Source organism: Microtus ochrogaster, unplaced genomic scaffold (genome assembly GCF_000317375.1).
Source record: "Microtus ochrogaster isolate Prairie Vole_2 unplaced genomic scaffold, MicOch1.0 UNK74, whole genome shotgun sequence".
NCBI classification, from domain to species: domain Eukaryota; kingdom Metazoa; phylum Chordata; class Mammalia; order Rodentia; family Cricetidae; genus Microtus; species Microtus ochrogaster.
Genome location: NW_004949172.1, coordinates 456,047 through 473,677, shown reverse-complemented (window position 1 = coordinate 473,677; position 17,631 = coordinate 456,047). Strand labels below are relative to the sequence as shown.

Here is a 17,631-nt window from a genome sequence, read left to right as displayed (position 1 = left end):
TCCCTTCTAGATTTGAGTGATGGTTTCTATCCCTCCCATCCCCACACCCGTCAGAAGGTCCCAGGTTCCCGAGTCTCTCCTGTCTAGCCTCTGGGTGACACCAACGCTTCTGCCCGTTACGGCTCTAGGGCAACAGGCCCCTCAGCAAACACCCCTCCCTTCTACCTAGGCTGCCTCAGCAACACTTACGAGGGCCTGGGAATCGCTTAGCTGATCCCAGCCCCACTTAACCACTGGAGGCCGCGCCTAGTACTGCCCCACCCCAAATCCTCACGTGCGGAAATGGGGGTGGCCTCAGACTCTATGTGCATCTGGCAGGTGAACACTGGCTGAGGCTGAAGTGTTGATTCTGCGCTGGGACCCTCCAACCCAACCACCTCCGCGTGGCAGAGTCTCCATCACCCTTCAAGGATGCCCCTGAGACTTCGGCTTCTGCTGCTGTGTCTGTGGGGGCTGCCACCCCAGAGGGCGGAGGTGAGGAGCTAGAGAGACACCGGTGGCCCGGGAGGGTTTTAAGCCTTCCCCTATCACAAGTTTTGAGGCTGCCCGTCCCCACGCTGCAGTCTGGTAGTTTCTGCTCATACAAGTCCTCCCGTGGGGTCCACCTACAGCCCTCCTCTGATTCTCTGAAAAGTTTGCCGTCTCCCATATCAGATCCATTGGCGGTTTTCTAAGCACCCCGATTCCATCGAAAAGATTTCTAAGCCACCCAGAAGTACTGTGTAAAACACTGGACAGCCCCTCCAAATCTCTAAAAATGAGTGCTTTTGACCCTTCCCAACCGAGCTTGCTGCCTGGAAGGGGGGTGTCCTCGTCGAGGGGGGTTTCCTCCCTTCCCTTTCCTCTTAGACAGACTCTGAGGGACAGACGGCGGAGCTGTACCAGCGCTGGGAGCTCTACGGCAGGGAGTGCCAGGAGGCCCTGGGGGCTGCAGATCCTCCCTCAGGTATGACTAGAGGCCAGCAGGGGGAGGGGCTGAGAGAAGGAGCTGGCGGCTGAAGAGAAAAATCTGGGCGATTTCGAGGATGTGTGGGGTGGGGTTTGGCTCGGGTAAGCGGTGATGACCCGGGTTGGATTCGGTTTAATAAAAGAATCCTAATCCCAGCACTAGGGAGGCAGAGGCAGGAGGATCTCTGTGAATGAGTTCGAGGCCAGCCTGGGTCTACAGAGCCAGTTCCAGGGAGGGGAAGTGGGAAGGGTCGTAGGCGGGGCCCTGCACTCCAATGGGCAGGGTCTGGATGGAGTTTGATAACTGAACTTTCTAGACGAAATAATCATGATACGGGCTTGGGCTTTGTTTGGTGAAAGGAGCCTGCGATGGGACTGGGAGGAGGCAAGGGTTTGAGGTCTGGTGAGAGGAGCTTGTGGCCTCTAAGGGGATAGCATCCTGGAGGTGTGAAAGAAAGAAAAATTAGGACCGCCCTCTACTCTAGCCTCTGGCTCTGTCGTCCTCTCCCTCAGGCGTGGTCTGTAACGGGTCCTTCGACACGTACGTCTGCTGGGACTACACGGCCGCCAACACCACTGCCCAGGTGCCCTGCCCCTGGTATCTGCCCTGGTATCGCCACGGTGAGGTGCCGGGCAGTTCATCCAACCCCTCCTGCTCCCGTTCGTGACCCTGTCTGTCAAGCCTGGTGTTTCCTAATGTCTGTGTCCTCTGGGCTCTGTCACACACTTTATTTTCCCTGTCTTAATTTATTGTGTGTATGGATGGATGCACATGCTAAGGGGTATGACGATAAGAGATCAACTTTAGGGCTGGAGAGATGATGGCTGAGAGCACTGGCTGCTCTTCTAGAGGACCCAGGTTCAATTCCCAGCACTCACATGGCAACTCACAACTGTCTGTAACTCCAGTTCCAGGGGGTCTGAAAAACTCATGGCAATGCACATAAAATAAAATAAAATAAAATAAAATAAAATAAAGAGATCAAGAGCCAACTCCAGGGCCCAGGCTGGACTTGCCATGCAATCCTCCTGCCTCAACCTCCCAGTTGTCAAGATTACTGTGGTGAACCACTCCATGCCCCTTTCTCTGATCCCATCCCTTATGTTTCCATAGTGGCTGCAGGCTACGTCTTCCGCCAGTGTGGCAGTGATGGCCAGTGGGGGTCTTGGAGAGATCACACCCAGTGTGAGAGTCCAGAGACGAATGGGGCCTTTCAGGTGAGAAGAGATGAAGGATTCAGGTTAGGGTATCTGGGGAGAGCAGCAAACCAAAAAGACCTCGGGAGCTTCAGGCCCAACTTGACACCTCTTTCTACAGAGTAGAAGTCTGGGTTGTTAGTAATGAAAATCCAACCCAGGAGGCAGAGGCAGGCGGATCTCTGTGAGTTTGAGGCCAGCCTGGTCTAAACAGAGTGAGTTCCCAGACAGTTCCGAAGCTACAGAGAAACCCTGTTTTAAAAAAAAATAGCCGGGCGGTGGTGGCGCACGCCTTTAATCCTAGCACTCAGGAGGCAGAGGCAGGCGGATCTCTGTGAGTTCAAGGCCAGCCTGGTCTACAAGAGCTAGTTCCAGGACAAGAACCAAAAAGCTGCGGAGAAACCCTGTCTCGAAATGCTTCACTTTGAAAGGATAGAGAACAAAGCGGCACTTTCCCCACAGGGAACAGGCTATGGCTGGGGACAGGGAGCCTGCTGGGCAGCCCTGCCTTCTACTCTGGACCAGCTGGAAGAGTTATAACTTCTCTTGCCTTCCATGTCTCCACCAGGACCAAAGACTGATCCTGGAGCGCCTGCAGGTCGTGTATACAGTCGGCTACTCCCTGTCTCTGGCCACGCTGTTGCTAGCCCTCCTCATCTTAAGTTTGTTCAGGTGCGCCCCCAGCCTGGGTGTGGTGGGCCTCAGTTTACACACTAAGTTGGGAGGGGGGAGGTGGCTCTAGGGGAAGGGCTAGGGGATGGTGAAAGGGCCTCTGGATGACTGAGGACAGCTCGGCAGGGACTCTCAGCCCCTTCGTCTCTCCAATCCTCCAGGAGGCTACACTGCACTCGTAATTACATCCACATGAACTTGTTCACGTCTTTCATGCTGCGGGCAGCGGCCATCCTCACCCGAGACCGGCTGCTGCCTGCACTGGGCCGCTACACAGAGGATCAGACTCTTACCCTGTGGAGCCAGGTACTCCATCTCCTCCTTTCTGGTGGGACCAAGACATTTCCCGTCTGCGAGCATACCTTTCCTCATCACTGTGTACCGAGGGTATGGGAGCAGGATGGGAGGAAAAAAAACAATGGGGAGAAGCTGGGCGGTGGTGGTGCAGGCCTTTAATCCCAGTACTGGGAGGCAGGAGGCGGATCTCTGTGAGTTCGAGGCCAGTCTGGTCTACAAGAGCTAGTTCCAGGACAGGCTCCAAAGCCACAGAGAAACCCTGTCTCGAAAAAAAACCAAAACCAAAAATCCAGTGAGGGGGATTTGGAAGGTACCAATTTGTTCCTGGATAGGAAGGTGAAACTCAGGGCTGTCAACAGATGTATAAAAAAAATAGGACTTTAATAATTTTTTAAAGAAATGTGAGGGTCTTGGAGGAGAGCCCAGTGCTGGGAAAATGAAATGAAAGACTAAGCGTCATCCATCCAGGACTGGAGAGATGGCACAGTGGTAAAGTGCACAGACCTCTCATGCAGATGACCCTGGTTTGATTCCCAACACCCACACGGCAGCTCACAACCATCTAACTCCAGTTCTAGGGGATCTGTGCTCTCTTCTGACCCTCATGTGATGCAGAGACATGCACACATGCAGGCAAACACCTCTATACATTAAATAACAGCAACAAAAAAAGCACATCTAGATAGCGCAGTGCATAAAGGCACTGGATAGCAAGCTTGATGACTCGAGTTCAATCCCCAGAACCCACGTGATGGACAAAGAGAACCTACTCCTGAAAGGTCTCTGCTCTTCCTGCACCTGTGGTCACATAGCCTGGCATTAAAAAAATTTTTTTTTTGACACAGGGTAGCCCTGGCTGTTGTGAAACTCACTCTGTAGACCAGGCTGGTCTTGAACTCAGAGATCCACCTGCCTCTGACTCTCCAGTGCTGAGATTAAAGGCGTGTGCTGCCACTACTGGCAACATTCAATTTTTTTATTTTTATTTTATGCGTGTTACTGTTTGCCTAAATATATGTATTATATGTAAATGTGTGTGTGTATGTGTGCACACCAAGAGCATGTCTGGTGTCCCCAGAGGCCAGAAGAGGGTGTCAGATCCCCTGGAACTGGAGTTACAGATAGTTGTGAGCTGCAGTGTAGGTACTGGGAACTGAACCTGGGTCCTCTGGAAGAGCAGCCAGTGCTCTTAAGTGCAGGAGTTCAGTTCTTAGGAGCTAGGGTGGCAAAGGCTAGTTATTGGGATTCTATGGGTACTCCACTGTGGAGATGAACTAGACAACGCCAGTTTTTAGGGTGTCAGTGTGAGAGAGTCCGTAACAGAAAGGGAATAAGGTGAGATAAACCATCGGCTGGGGATCCATAGGAAAACATCTGAAAGCAAGAAAGAGATGGAGACGAGCCCTGTCTGGTCAGAAGCTCTTGTAGTGCCAGGAATGTGGGAATCTGAGTAGAATTGACATTTTAAGACCCTATTGGGTTACAGAACAAGTTTAAGGACAGCCTGGACAATGTATTGAGATCCTGACTCAAAGAGAAGAGGAATGGATGTAACCCAGTTGTAGAGCCCCTGCCTAGAATCCCCCAGTGAGGGCTTGGGGGTGTGGAACAGTAGTAGAGCCCCTGCCTAGAATCCCCCAGTGAGGGGCTGGGGTATGGCTCAGTGGTAGAGCACTTGCCTAGAATCCCCCAGTGAGGGTTTGGGGGTGTGGAACAGTAGTAGAGCCCCTGCCTAGAATCCCCAGTGAGGGGCTGGGGTGTGGCTCAGTGGTAGAGCCCCTGCCTAGAATCCCCAGTGAGGGGCTGGGGTGTGGCTCAGTGGTAGAGCCCCTGCCTAACAAGCAGGAATCCCTGGGTTCAAGACCTACTACCACATACACGAAGGACTGCACACAAATAATAAAATAGAGATGAGGCTGCTGGTGAAAGAGTTGGGGATACCTCTCTGCCTTGACTTCTCTTGTCTGATGGCTCCCTAGGCCCTAGCTGCCTGCCGCACGGCCCAGATTGTGACCCAGTACTGCGTGGGTGCCAACTACACCTGGCTGCTGGTGGAGGGTGTGTACCTGCACCATCTGCTGGTTATCGTAGGAGGCTCAGAAAAAGGCAACTTCCGCTGCTACCTGCTTCTTGGCTGGGGTGAGCCCTAACTCCGTGCCCTCCAACCCTCTGTCCAGCCCAGTGCAACTCGCCTCCCCCATTGTCCCACCGATCCGCGTTGCCTTCCCCTCCCACGCCCTTGTTGAAGAATTCCGCGGGTCTGGGGCCTGGAAAGGGGCTCGTGTGCACGCTGACAGCTGCGGCGGGGTGGGGGGCGGGGATCGGGGTCTGCACAGGGGCCCCCGTGCTTTTCGTCATTCCTTGGGTGATCGTCAGGTACCTGTTGGAGAATACGCGGTGAGTTGCAGGGCCTAGGGGCGGGGCCTGGGTTGTGGGCGGAGCTACGTGGGATCAGGGCGGGGAGGGTGGAAACGGGACCCGGTGGAGAATGTGGGCGGGGTCTAAAGAGGCTAGGTGCTGGGGAAGGTGACTTAGGAGGTCTCCAGAAAAGCAGGGTGGGGTGGGACTTAAAGAAATGTGGGTGGGCCTTAAAGAGGGTGGGCAGGGCCTGGTGAGGGACCCGGCCTGATTAGATGTGGCTGGGGGTGGGGAGATTTGTGTATCTCAGTTCTACCCTGCCTCCTCCAGGTGCTGGGAGCGCAACGAAGTCAAAGCCATTTGGTGGATCATTCGCACCCCCATCCTAATAACCATCTTGGTAGGGCCAGTATCGCCCACTCCAGGCTGTGTTCAGGGATTTCCCATTCTGGGGAAGCGGAAGGCCAACCTCCCGTCCCACCCCTGAACTCAATGGCTCCTGGCTCAGTCTCTCTCTCCTCACAGATCAATTTCCTCATCTTCATCCGCATCCTTGGCATCCTCTTGTCAAAGCTGAGGACACGGCAGATGCGGTGCCCCGACTACCGACTAAGGTGAGAGCCCTAGTAGGGAGGCAGACGGGGCCAGGTTCAGGGATAGGGATGTGAAGACTACCAACAGCTTCTCTTCCCAGGCTGGCTCGGTCCACGCTGACGCTGGTGCCCCTGCTGGGTGTCCACGAGGTGGTGTTTGCTCCCGTGATGGAGGAACAGGCTGAAGGCGCCCTGCGTCTTGCCAAACTGGCCTTTGAAATCTTCCTAAGTTCCTTTCAGGTGCTCAGACAGGGTGCATGGGTTCCTCCTTCCCAACTGGGGCCTTTCTTTCCACCAGGGCACAGCGCTACTACTATCCACCTGAGCAGCCACTGATTGGAATGTACCCATGGGATTTCATCCATCCATCCATCTATCCATCCATCCATCCATCCATCCATCCATCCATTCATCCATCTATCCATCCATCCATCCATCCATTCATCCATCCATCCATCCATTCATCCATCTATCCATCCATCCATCCATCCATCCATCCATCCATTCATTCATTTACTCATGCATTCATTCAGGCTTTCATCATGTAAGCATAGGACAGAAAACATCTAATGAGGGTTATCCTGGGCTGGGGCAAAGGTAAGGGAGTGGGGATGGGGGTGAGGAGCAAGGGCTGTGGGTGGACTGGACTGGGGCAGAGTTAGTTGGCACTTGCTAACTTCAAGGCTTTCTTCACCTTTGGATGGGACTAGAGTGAGACAAGCCTAAAGTACAGAATTTAAGAAAGTAGGTCGTTCTAGATGGGAGGCCAGTTCTGATGCTACCCTACCCCGATAGACCCGCTGAGCCCCAGTCTTCTCCTCTCGAAAGTGGGCACAATACCAGTCTCCCTTGGGAGGATGTGCATTCACTAAAGGAAGCAAGAGCAGATGGACACTTATGTACTGAGCTATAACCACAAATGCTAGTACCCCTTCTGTGGGAAACGCAGCCAGCCACACATCTGGGGCATCCCTGAGGCCAGAGGGCAGCTAGTATGGTGGACAGAGGTGCAGCTGCAGAGCTACTGAAGGAGCAGAGGAATTGAGAGGGGCCAATTCCCTGAGCGTTTTTTTTCTTTTCTCCTGGGAGAGGAGTTATGTGATTTGAATTAGATTTTGATAGAATTGTAGAATATCATAAGGATTATCTTTTTGGGCTGGGCGGTGGTGGTACATGCCTTTAATCCCAGCACTCGAGAGGCAGAGGCAGGCGGATCTCTGTGAGTTCGAGGCCAGCCTGATTTTTCAAGACCGTCCTGGAACTCACTCTGTGGACCAGGCTGGCCTCAAACTCAGAGATCCACATGCTTCTGCCTCCCAAGTGCTGGGATTAAAGGTGTGCACCACCACTACCCGGCATAAGAAATATCTTTTTAAAGAAGTAGTTTTAAAAAGATTTTATTTATTCATATATTTTATGTATGAGGGCTCTATTTGCATGTACACCTGCATGCCAGAAGAGGGCTTCAGATCCTGTTATAAATGGGTGCTGGGAATCGAACTCAGGAACTTTGGAAGTGCAGCCAATGCTCTTAACCACTGAGCCATCTCTCCAGAAACCATAACAGCCCATGTTTATAATTGGCTTGAAAATTAATTTAAGCTAGGCATGGGGCTCAAACCTGCACTGTCTCCACTGCTAAGCATGTGCTCCATTACCAAGCAAACCTCAAGCCACATAATTAATTAGTTAAAATTTATTTATTTATTTATTTATTGTGTATTGATGTTTTAACTACACGTGTCTGTGCACCATGTGCATGCAGTACTCACAGATGCAGAAGGAGGTGGCTGATTAATTTCAGATGTTTAAGGGTTATCATGTGGATGCTGGGAATTGAACCTGGATCCTCTGGAAGAGCAGCAAGAACTCTTAATGGCTGAGCCATCTCTACAGTCCAAATTAATTAATTAGCTAATTCATTATTATTGCTAAGCACTATATCTTGCTATCCTGAAACTCATTCTATAGACCAGACTGACCTCAAACTCAGATTCACCTGGCCTGCGAGTGCACTACACCGCCCGGCTGCACTACATCTTTTTACACATAAATACCTCAATTCTGACAACCACCACCTTCATTTTTCATAGCGAAGAAATAGAGGCACAGAGTGGTAGCTTGGCCCAAATGTGGAAAGCAGGGAATCAGTTTCCACACTCAGGACCCTCAACTGCTGGGCCCAGTTCTCAGCCTCTGGGCAGACCAATGCAGGGAGCTGGGAGCCAGTGAGCAGGTGTACTCGGTACCTCGATCAGGGTGGCTGGGATCAAGTGCACAGCAGCGATCTGATCTCTCCTATTCTGACAGGGCTTTCTGGTGAGCCTGCTCTACTGCTTCATCAACAAAGAGGTAGGAGAGGCCGGCCCACCCGCACCCCCTGGCGGCCGCTCCGGGAACGGTGCCGCCCTGAGCGTCCCGCGTTGCAGGTGCAGTTGGAGATTCGCCGAGGCTGGCGTCACTGCCTCCTACATCTCAGTCTCCTCGATGAGCACCCCCGTCTGCACGTGGATCTTGGCCCTCCGGCCCTGCCCTTGCGTTCTGCACCCCGGGAGGTCCCCATGGGCGGCTCCTTGCCCTCTGGGTCACTGCACATGCCTGGAGATGAGGTCTTGGAAAGTTACTGCTAGGTAACGGGACTCCCGTGTCTGTGTAGCTTGTATTGAGTGCCTACTGTGTACCAGCTCCTGTGTGGGGAATGCTGGGGAACCCCGAGAGAAGGAAGACAAGGTCCCTACGTGTATATTTTGTTGTGGAGTGACTTATGAAAAGAATTGAGATGTTTAGGACAACTGACAGGGAGGCCACTTGTGAAGATGAGACACTTTTAAGCCATGCTTCAAAGAAGTGGAGATAACTTGAAGAGCTGGAGGACAAGATTCCAGGAAGACAGAATAGCATGTGAAAAGGCTCTGGGAACAGGAAGGATGGAGAAGGGCTTCCGTGGCTCGACTGGAAAATGCTGGGCCTGCAGACTGAAAAGTGGGCCGGGATACAGAAACTGGGATTGCATGCCAGCTGCACTGGAGATTTTCATCTTTTTATGCGTACGACCGTTTTTGCCTGCATGGATGTCTGTGCGCACATGCATGCAGCACTTACATACTCATGGAGGACAGAAGCTCCCCTCCGACAGGATGCTTGTCAGCCTCCACGGGGGTGGGGGCAACTGAATCTATCTCTCCAGTTAGCAGCATGTCTAGCTCCTTGGCTTTTCCCAAAGTTGTCTGCTCCACAGGGACAGATCATCAGGGGCAGGATGTAAACTGGGAGCCCAGTGAGGGGAATGCAGGTGGCTGGACCAGCAGAGGGGTGAGAAAGATATGTTGATGGATCCCAGGAGAGGGATCAAAGGAGAATGCCAAGACAAAAGGAGGGAGATCAAAGGGCTCTTTGTTTGGGGTAGAGGGAGTAGTGAAGTGCTCTTGGCCTGTGTTAGGCTGAACTTAGGATCTGGAGAAACCTGGCAGCGAGCAAGAGGAGCCTGGGTCACTGAGGGTTAAACATGGAACCTCTGCAGGAGAAACCCTACCACCTCCCAGAGAGGACTGGGAGAAGTTGGGGAAGCAGTCTAATTGCAGCTGGTCTATCTGTGTGCACACACACAGGCCTTCTCAATTAGTAGGGTGTGCTGTATTTTCCCCAGGGTCCCCAGAAAGACACACCCCAGGCTTTGGTTTCTGGTGGGGTAGAGGCCCTAGCAAAGCAAACATGAAAATCAATTGCTTCTATATGGGGTGGGAGATGAAGGTCAGGCTGGAAAGGCAGATGACCAGGGTATGCGTGTGAGGTTGTCTGCCACAGATGAATAAGGTTCAACTGGAGCCACGTTCCCACTGTGCCCTTGACTGGAAACTAAGACACATGTACAAATTAAATCTGTGTGTGTGACCCTGCTACTTCTCTAGGAAGACAACACAAATAGCAGAGCTGGGAGAGGATGTGGGACACCTGTAACCCCAAAACTTGGGAGGAGGGTGTGTTAAGGTCATCTTGATGGAAGCAAGTTGGACATCTGAACTCTGGAGACCTTGTCTCACACAAACAGCGAAAGCAGCAGGACCAGCCCAGTGCATTTCTTTCTTTTTTTTTTTATATTTATTTATTTATTTAGGTTTTTCGAGACAGGGTTTCTCTGTGGCTTTGGAGCCTGTCCTGGAACTAGCTCTGTAGACCACGCTGGTCTTGAACTCACAGAGATCCGCCTGTCTCTGCCTCCTGAGTGCTGGGATTAAAGGCGTGCGCCACCATTGCCCGGCCAGTGCATTTCTTAGTTGGGCTACTGTATTATCTGTCGCTAAATTCCCAATTTGTCTGTACTGCTCCCCTTTCTGGGGCCTGTACGTTCAGGCTGCGCGTTCAGGCTGCGCAGGACTCCACACTGCTTGACTGGCCTGAGGCCCATCCCTTCTGGCTGGGGCAGTCCCTGCGGACCACCTCTATGGCTCTCATCCCCTGAAGGACTACTCAAAAGCAAGCAGAGGCAGAGGCACAACTGTTTCAGAGCAGTTAGGGCTAAAGTGAGATCACATCCTTTCCCCAAAACTAATTTGTATACCTGTAATTTGACCATCTAGGAAGTCAAGGCAGGAGCACTCTAAAGCCAGCCTAGGCTATGTAACAAGACCTTGTCAAAAACAAAAAGGGCCAGGGGAGACGGCTCAGTGGGTGAAGTGCTAGCCATGCAAGTCCAAGGACTGCAGCTTCGACTCCTAGCACCCACGTATGTGGTAGCGACTGAGGAAGCTTCCCATGGGAGCCTGGGTTTCCATACATACAACTGTGTGCACATGGATCCATTCACATATGAACATAAACACACTCTCCCACCTCCAGCGGGGCTTCCATACATACAAATGTTCATAAAGCCATACACATGTGAACACGCACACACATTCCCACCACAACATGCGATTTGGGTAGCCAGATGCCCAGAACTGACACCTTTGCTGTCTGAGAGGCAGGTTAGCAGTATCCATGTCTGCTAAGTAGTGCTCAGAGCAACGGGGCAGGACTGCAGCTGCGCCTGTGGCCTCGAGGCCTGATCCAACCGTGTTCCTGGGTGCAAGAACTAGGCTTCAGGGCAGCTGTGTGGATCGAGATTACCCACCAGCTTGGCCACATGACTTTTATTATTTTTTTTTTTTGAGACAGGGTCTCTCAATTTAGTCCTGGGTGACAAGAACACACAGATGTAAAGGCCCAGCAGCCATACCCAGCTCCCTCTGCAGCTCTTTAGGTCACCATGCAGAGTGGTTGGCTGTCTCCTCCCAACACCATCGCCTGCTTTCCGTGCGAAGGAGGTTGTGGCGGTGATGGTGGGGGACCCCACAGGAAGGCCAGCTGAGACATTAAGCGCCCTTTGTGGGTCTGGAGGCAGCAATCCCAGGTTCTCAGCACAAACTGGAAGGAGCCGAGTGGGGAACAGTGCTCCGGGGCAGAGCTCTCTTCCTCGCTGGTCCTGCCCTAGAGAGCACCTTGAGGAGCATGGGAGATCAGGTGCCACCTTCACTGGCCAAAGCATCATGGGTGCCCATCAGATGGGAGAAGGTGGAGGGGGAGCCCAGGCTAGCTCCCTTCCGAATGCACTTCCAACAGAGCCTTTTCTTTTTGAGATGGTCTCACTATGCCTGGCTCACCTGGACTTCACCATGTAGAGCTCTGCTGGCCTTGAACGTGTAGCAATTCTCCTGTCTCAGCCTCTCAAGCTGTGAGGATCATAGGCATGCACCACCATGCCTGCCTTCATCTTAGTGTACTATACTGTTTATTAGGCAGTTTTGTTGGTCTTTTTTTTTTGAGACATGGTCACACTGTAGTCCTGGCTGTCTTAGAACTATGTAGACCAAGTCGGCCTTGAACTCGCATAGAAGTCTCTGCCACTGCCCCCTTCAAGAGCTGGTATTAAAGGCATATGCCACTATGATAGGCCACAAAGATCTTTTGAGTTTTGACAGGGTTCCTCTGTGTAGCTCTGGGTGTCCTGGGACTCACCATGTAGACCAGGCTGGCCTTGAACCTAGAGTTCTGCCTGCCTGTACCTCCGAAACGCTAGGATTAAAGGCATGAGCCACCAACCCGGCATAAAGATCTATTTTCTTTATATTGCTTTTTTCTTTATTGATTTTTATTGAGCTCTACATCTTTCTGTTCCCCTCCCTGCATCTCGCCTCCCCTTCAACCCTCTCCCAAGGTCTCCATGCTCCCAATTTACTCAGGAGATCTTGTCTTTTTCTACTTCCCATGAAGATCTATTTTTATTTTTTTTGAGGGAAGGTTGTTTATTGTACCTTGAAAAGTGCGCTCGGAGTGAAGAGTCGCAGGTGGCTTATCCCGGCTTCTCCGACTTCTGCCCAAACGATCTATTTTTAATCTATGTGTATTTATGTGCAGGTGCCCAAGAAAGCCAGAAAGGGTGTTGGATCCCCAGGCCCTGTAGTTATGGGCAGTTGCCAGGAGTGGGTGCTGAGCACTAAGCTCAGTAGTTACTGAGCCATCTTACCAGCCCCAGCTGCCTTCTTGATGCAGCCTGATTATTCTCTAGCTGGGTGACTCTGGGGCAGGTCAATGTCCTTTCTGAATCTCAGCGGTCTCACCTGAACAAGCTCTGTAGCCTGGTGACACAGGCCTGTTATCCTGGCTGCTTGGAAGACTATGGCAGGAAGATTGCAACTTTAAGACCAGCCTGGGGGGCTGGAGAGATGGCTCAGCGGTTATGAGCACTGGCTGGTCTTCCAGAAGTGCCTGAGTCGGTTCCCAGCAACCACATGGTAGCTCACTACCACCAATATAATGAGATCTGGTGCCCTCTTCTGGCCTGCAGGTATACATGCAGACACTGTATACATAATAAATACATTAAAAAAAAAAAGAAAAGAAAGACCAGCCTGGGAAACGTCCTGAGAAGGTCCCTGTCTGAAAACAAAAAGTGAATGGAAGAACTGGGGAGATGGCTCTGTGGTTAAGAGCACTTGTTGTATAAAATGAGGACCCGAGTTCAAAACTGATACACACACCCACAGCATGGGATGCAGATGGGATGCTGGAGCTTGCTGGCTGCCAGCCTAATTCTGCTCAATGAGAGGCTGTTTCAGAGCAGTGCCAGAGGCCACCTATCGTCCTCCTGTACATACACATGGAGAGCCTGCTGAGCACGTGAGACCCTGGGTTCAGCCCCCAGCACCACAAAAGAACAAGAGAGAGATGGCTCTGGAGTTCGCACCAAGACTGTTCTTTCTGGCAGCCACTCAAGGAACACAGATCTTTATGGACCAAGCACCACAGGCCTTCCCTGCTACAGGCTTCCCAGTCCCACACAGGGCTCACAAGGGCAGGTAGGTAGCTGGAGATGGTAAGCAGTCTAAAGCACTGGCTGCTCCTGCAGAGGACCCAGGTTTGGTTCCCAGCACCAACATGGCTGCTCACCACCATCTGTAACTCTACTTTCTGGGATCCGACCTTTCTTTTCTGGCCTGAGGGCACCAGGCACAGACATATATGCAAGCAACACACCTGTACATGTTTCATATGTATTTTAAAGAGGGAAAGCTATCCCGAACTCAGGCCTATGATCTCCTGCATCTACCTTGTTTTGGAATTACCTGGAGGGAGTGGGGACAGAAACAGAGACAGAACAGAGGGCCCCCGTGTACAACCTAGAACAAGTCAGGGTTCTTCCATAATCCTCTTAAAATAAAGGGCCACCCTTTCCCACTGCAATCCCTCCAAATTTACTAGAGAATCCCTCTGCCCACAATACACAAAAGATAAATTAAGGTCATTTCTGCCTAAACTGTCTCCTTCACAGATGGGGCAGAAATGTGCCTCACCTACTCATTCATGGGTTCTGTCCTAGTGCCCAGACCATGACAACCTGACTCTTCATCCCAGAGTCTACCCAGTTCACAAAACCCAAAGGCAGACAAGACCATTGAAAACAAAACAACAAAAAACACAGGGTTTTATTTCCATCCCATTGGGCAGGGCTCGGCAGGGCAGGGAGCAGGCTCTCATGGAAGAAAGAGGCCTCTACTCTACTTGCCGGCGATGAGCGGGTTCCGTAGCACCACGATGACTGAGTCCCCGCGCAGGAACATCTTGGAGATGTAGCGGTCCTTGTTGACAGGCTTGGATTTCTTTTTGCCCTTGCCGCTCTTGGGGACCTCAGTCCACATCTCCTTCACATTCTCCAGCACCATGTTGCAGTGCCTGGTGGGGTAGGGGCGGGGAAGAGGCTGGAGTGAGAGGGGGCATTCTTAGTGCCCACCTCTGCCTGGGTGAGCCTGGCAGCAGCAGGCATCTAGGCTCCAGGGTGAGGATGGAACAGGCTGCCGGTGCCATCTCTGTCCATTCTTTTTTTGAGACAGGGTTTCAGATTCACAGAGATCCACCTGCCTGTCTCCTGAGTGCTGGGATTAAAGGCGCATGCCACCACTGCCAGCGCTCAGCTCAGTTCTTAACTGAGGCTTCAACAAAGGCCTTGACCCCTCTCCACCTCAGTTCCCCCCTCTCTGAAATGGAGACAATCTATTTCACAGGGCGGATGTGAAGACTAATGAATGAATACAGCATTTCTGAAGCATCACTCTGGCAGAGTAAAGGCAACCAAGATGGCTGCACTTCTGCCATCAACTCTAAGGACTTAGGGAAGCAGCAGGAGAGAACAATTGTCCCCTCCACACCCAGAGGGTCCCAGGGCACGGGGGTTAGGCTCCCAACACATGCACTCCAGTGCTGTGCCATCCTGTCCTCATGGATCCAGGGAGCCATGTGTTTACATTGGATCAGCTCCTCCCAGAAAATGCTTGCAAATATGAACAAAGTACAACGATAGACACATATGACTAGATGAGTGGACATAAGGTGACTCACTACCATATATGTGCGTACATATATATGTATGTGTATGTATGTACATATATATAGCAATGAACTAGGTAGGACGGCGTATCCCATGCCTGTAATCCAGCACATGGGATATACACAGAAGACCAATTTAAGTTGGGAAGTGGTTCACACTTTTTTTCCCAGCACTCAGGAGGTGGATCTCTGAGTTCAAGGCCAGCCTGGTCTATAGAGTAAGTTCCAGGACAGCCAGGAGTACACAGAGAAATCCTGTCTCAAATAACAATTAAAAGGGGGGCACCTATTTTCTGGTTTTTTATTTTTGATTGTTCAGGGCTGTCCTCTAACTCATGATGAGACTAAGTGTTTGTCACCATGTCCAGCTTACTGCCACAATGCTGCTGGTATCACCTTTCCTTCAGGCACTCAGACCTGTCCTTCCTCAGCCAGCACTCACCTGTCAAAGGCCTTCACCCGCCCCAGGAGCTTCTTGTTGTTGCGACAGTTAATGAGCACCTGTGTGTTGTTCTTGACCGACTGCGTGAGTACCGAGAGGGGGCCTGTGTTGAATTCCTCCTCCTCCCGCTTCTGCAGCTCCTCTGGGGTCATCTCACTCTTGGGTTTATTGAGGAGACTCCTGAATAGAGAGGCCATGGGTGAGATGGATGACATTGGGAGCGTGAGCGATCAAAGCCACTGTCCAGTGTCCCCTCAACCTGGCCCCAAACACCCTCCCTGGCTCAGTTTTCTCTGGAGGTGAGAGAGATCTTTCCAAGTTGGCCTGCTCCAGTTCATCAACCTCCAAACCTCTTCCACCTACTGTGTCCCTCACATCTTCACTGATGGCAGTGCCATTCAGGGGGCTCTCTAAGCTCAACCTCTACTATTAAACTAATTTCTGTTGTGGGGACAGGATCTCATTATAGCTCGGGTTAGCCTTCAACTTGTTATGTAGTTAAGGATGACCTTCAATTCTCAGTTCTCCTGACTCCACCTCCCAAACTCTGAGATTACAGGGGTCCACTGTCATGCCCGGCACTGGATTCTTTTCTCAACATTGTTATCTGCCTTGACAACGTATCCAGAACCTGGCCATTTCTATCCATGGGCTCAACTTCCATCATCTCTCTCCAGGGATCCCCACAACATCCCACCGTGTAAGCCTGGCTGGCCTGGGACTTAGACTCTCCATCTCTGCCTCAAGAGTGCTGGGATTACAGGCCTGTGCCACCAGGCCCAGTTTGTGTGGCGCTGAGGGCTGAACCCAGTGCCCATAGTAGCCAAGTACTCTCTGTCCTATAACTCCAGCCCGAGTACTGCGCTTTCAGGGTGTCCTTTTGAGCTAGTTACTCAACTTCTTCATTAACACTCTGGCTAACACGCTGTACATACCTGTTCATTATGGTCTTCCTAACCCATTCCTTTTACAAGGCCCACTGAGATTTCTTTTTCTTCCCTTGGTGGCAAGGGTCTTTTACTCACCGTGTGTCTTAACCTATAAACAGGCTATGTAACATCTGCTCAATGAATAAACACACCAAAATTCCTCAGTAGCTTGCTACTCTGACGGTCTCTCTTGATTAGGTCAAAAAGCCACCTGTCTGATCTCTAATTTATCCTGGTTAAGTCCCTCACCATTATTATTATTTTTTTTTAGAGAGCCTTTCACTATTTTTAACACAATTCCCTATAACTCCAGCCAAGCTCTTTATTCATAAGACCATTCCCATTTAAAATTACTACTACTTTTGGAAACGGTCTCGCTATGAAGCCCAAGGCTGGCCACGAACTCGCAACCTCCTGCCTCAGAATCAGCCTGGGATTCTAGGCATGTACCACCAGGCTCAGCTTTCCTCTTACAGTCATTTTCACAAGACTCAGTACCTAAGAGGGTCCCACGCCCGTTAGGGAACAAAGCTGTCCCCCTCCGGAACTCATGATCGTCCAAGGCCCCACGCCTGTTCTCAAACACCTCAAGAGAAAAGACACTACTTTTGTTTGAGGAACTCTGCCCCCAGCTATGAGCACCCCTCTTCAACCGTTAATCTGCTAAACTGTCCCCTTCCACCTTCCAGACCCTGCCGAAGCCCCGCCCGGCCTCACATGGTGGAGGTTTTGCTTGCAGATCACTCCCGCCGGCAGCGCGTTGCTCAGGTCCCCGGAGTAGAGCGAGAGGAGGGAGGGACTTCCGCCTCCTGCGGCTCACTTCCGTCGGCGCCTGCGCAATCCACCTCAGCGGAGATAGGCGTGCCCTGTCTTCATAATGATCAATTTGTTGCGCGCCGCCTTAGAAAATGCCTAGAGGATCCGAGGCCATTGAGGAGCACAGTAGGGGTCTGCGCTCAAGACTAGGAGAGGGAAATAAAGGGGGGCCTGAGTCGAGTTAGCTCCCTGTCCGACAGTCTAGGAGGACGGGGCACGCAGCGCCGTTTCCAAACACCCGCCGACTCTTGGCCTTGGGGGCGTGGTCTCTGGAGAACCAATCGACTCCCTGATTGAGCCACAGTTCCTTGATGTGTTTCTTGAGTGACATAGTAAGGGGCGTGGCTTCACGCACAGTCAGAGGCAACTCATTGGCTGTTTCTCTTTCATGGGGCGGGCCCCATGGTTTCCGCGCTGTCTTTTGATTTGTACGACGTTTAGTCCAACCAATCGCAATCATCTGGCGGGACGACGCAGGCACTCTCCTTTTTTATTGGCTTTTGTAATTCACAAGGGGCGG

General features: G+C 51.7%; 2 protein-coding genes across 2 annotated transcripts; one reads left to right on the top strand and one right to left on the bottom strand.

Annotated features, from left to right (window-relative positions):
- The first annotated feature begins 402 nt into the window (after positions 1–402).
- On the top strand, positions 403–10,130 carry Gipr (gastric inhibitory polypeptide receptor). Its single transcript, XM_005370272.2, has 13 exons — positions 403–474; positions 850–946; positions 1,462–1,569; positions 2,063–2,166; positions 2,714–2,817; positions 2,979–3,123; positions 5,094–5,253; positions 5,451–5,511; positions 5,803–5,872; positions 5,998–6,086; positions 6,167–6,305; positions 8,376–8,417; positions 8,495–10,130. Exons 1-13 carry the CDS (start codon positions 412–414, stop codon positions 8,693–8,695), a joined length of 1,383 nt encoding a protein of 460 aa, XP_005370329.1. The 5' UTR covers positions 403–411; the 3' UTR covers positions 8,696–10,130.
- A 3,865-nt stretch (positions 10,131–13,995) lies between these two features.
- Positions 13,996–17,121, bottom strand: Snrpd2 (small nuclear ribonucleoprotein D2 polypeptide). Its single transcript, XM_005370271.3, has 3 exons — positions 17,013–17,121; positions 15,367–15,546; positions 13,996–14,273 (listed from the first exon to the last, which is right to left on the bottom strand). Coding segments are annotated over exons 1-3 (357 nt in total). The 5' UTR covers positions 17,015–17,121; the 3' UTR covers positions 13,996–14,098.
- Positions 17,122–17,631: the final 510 nt, after the last annotated feature.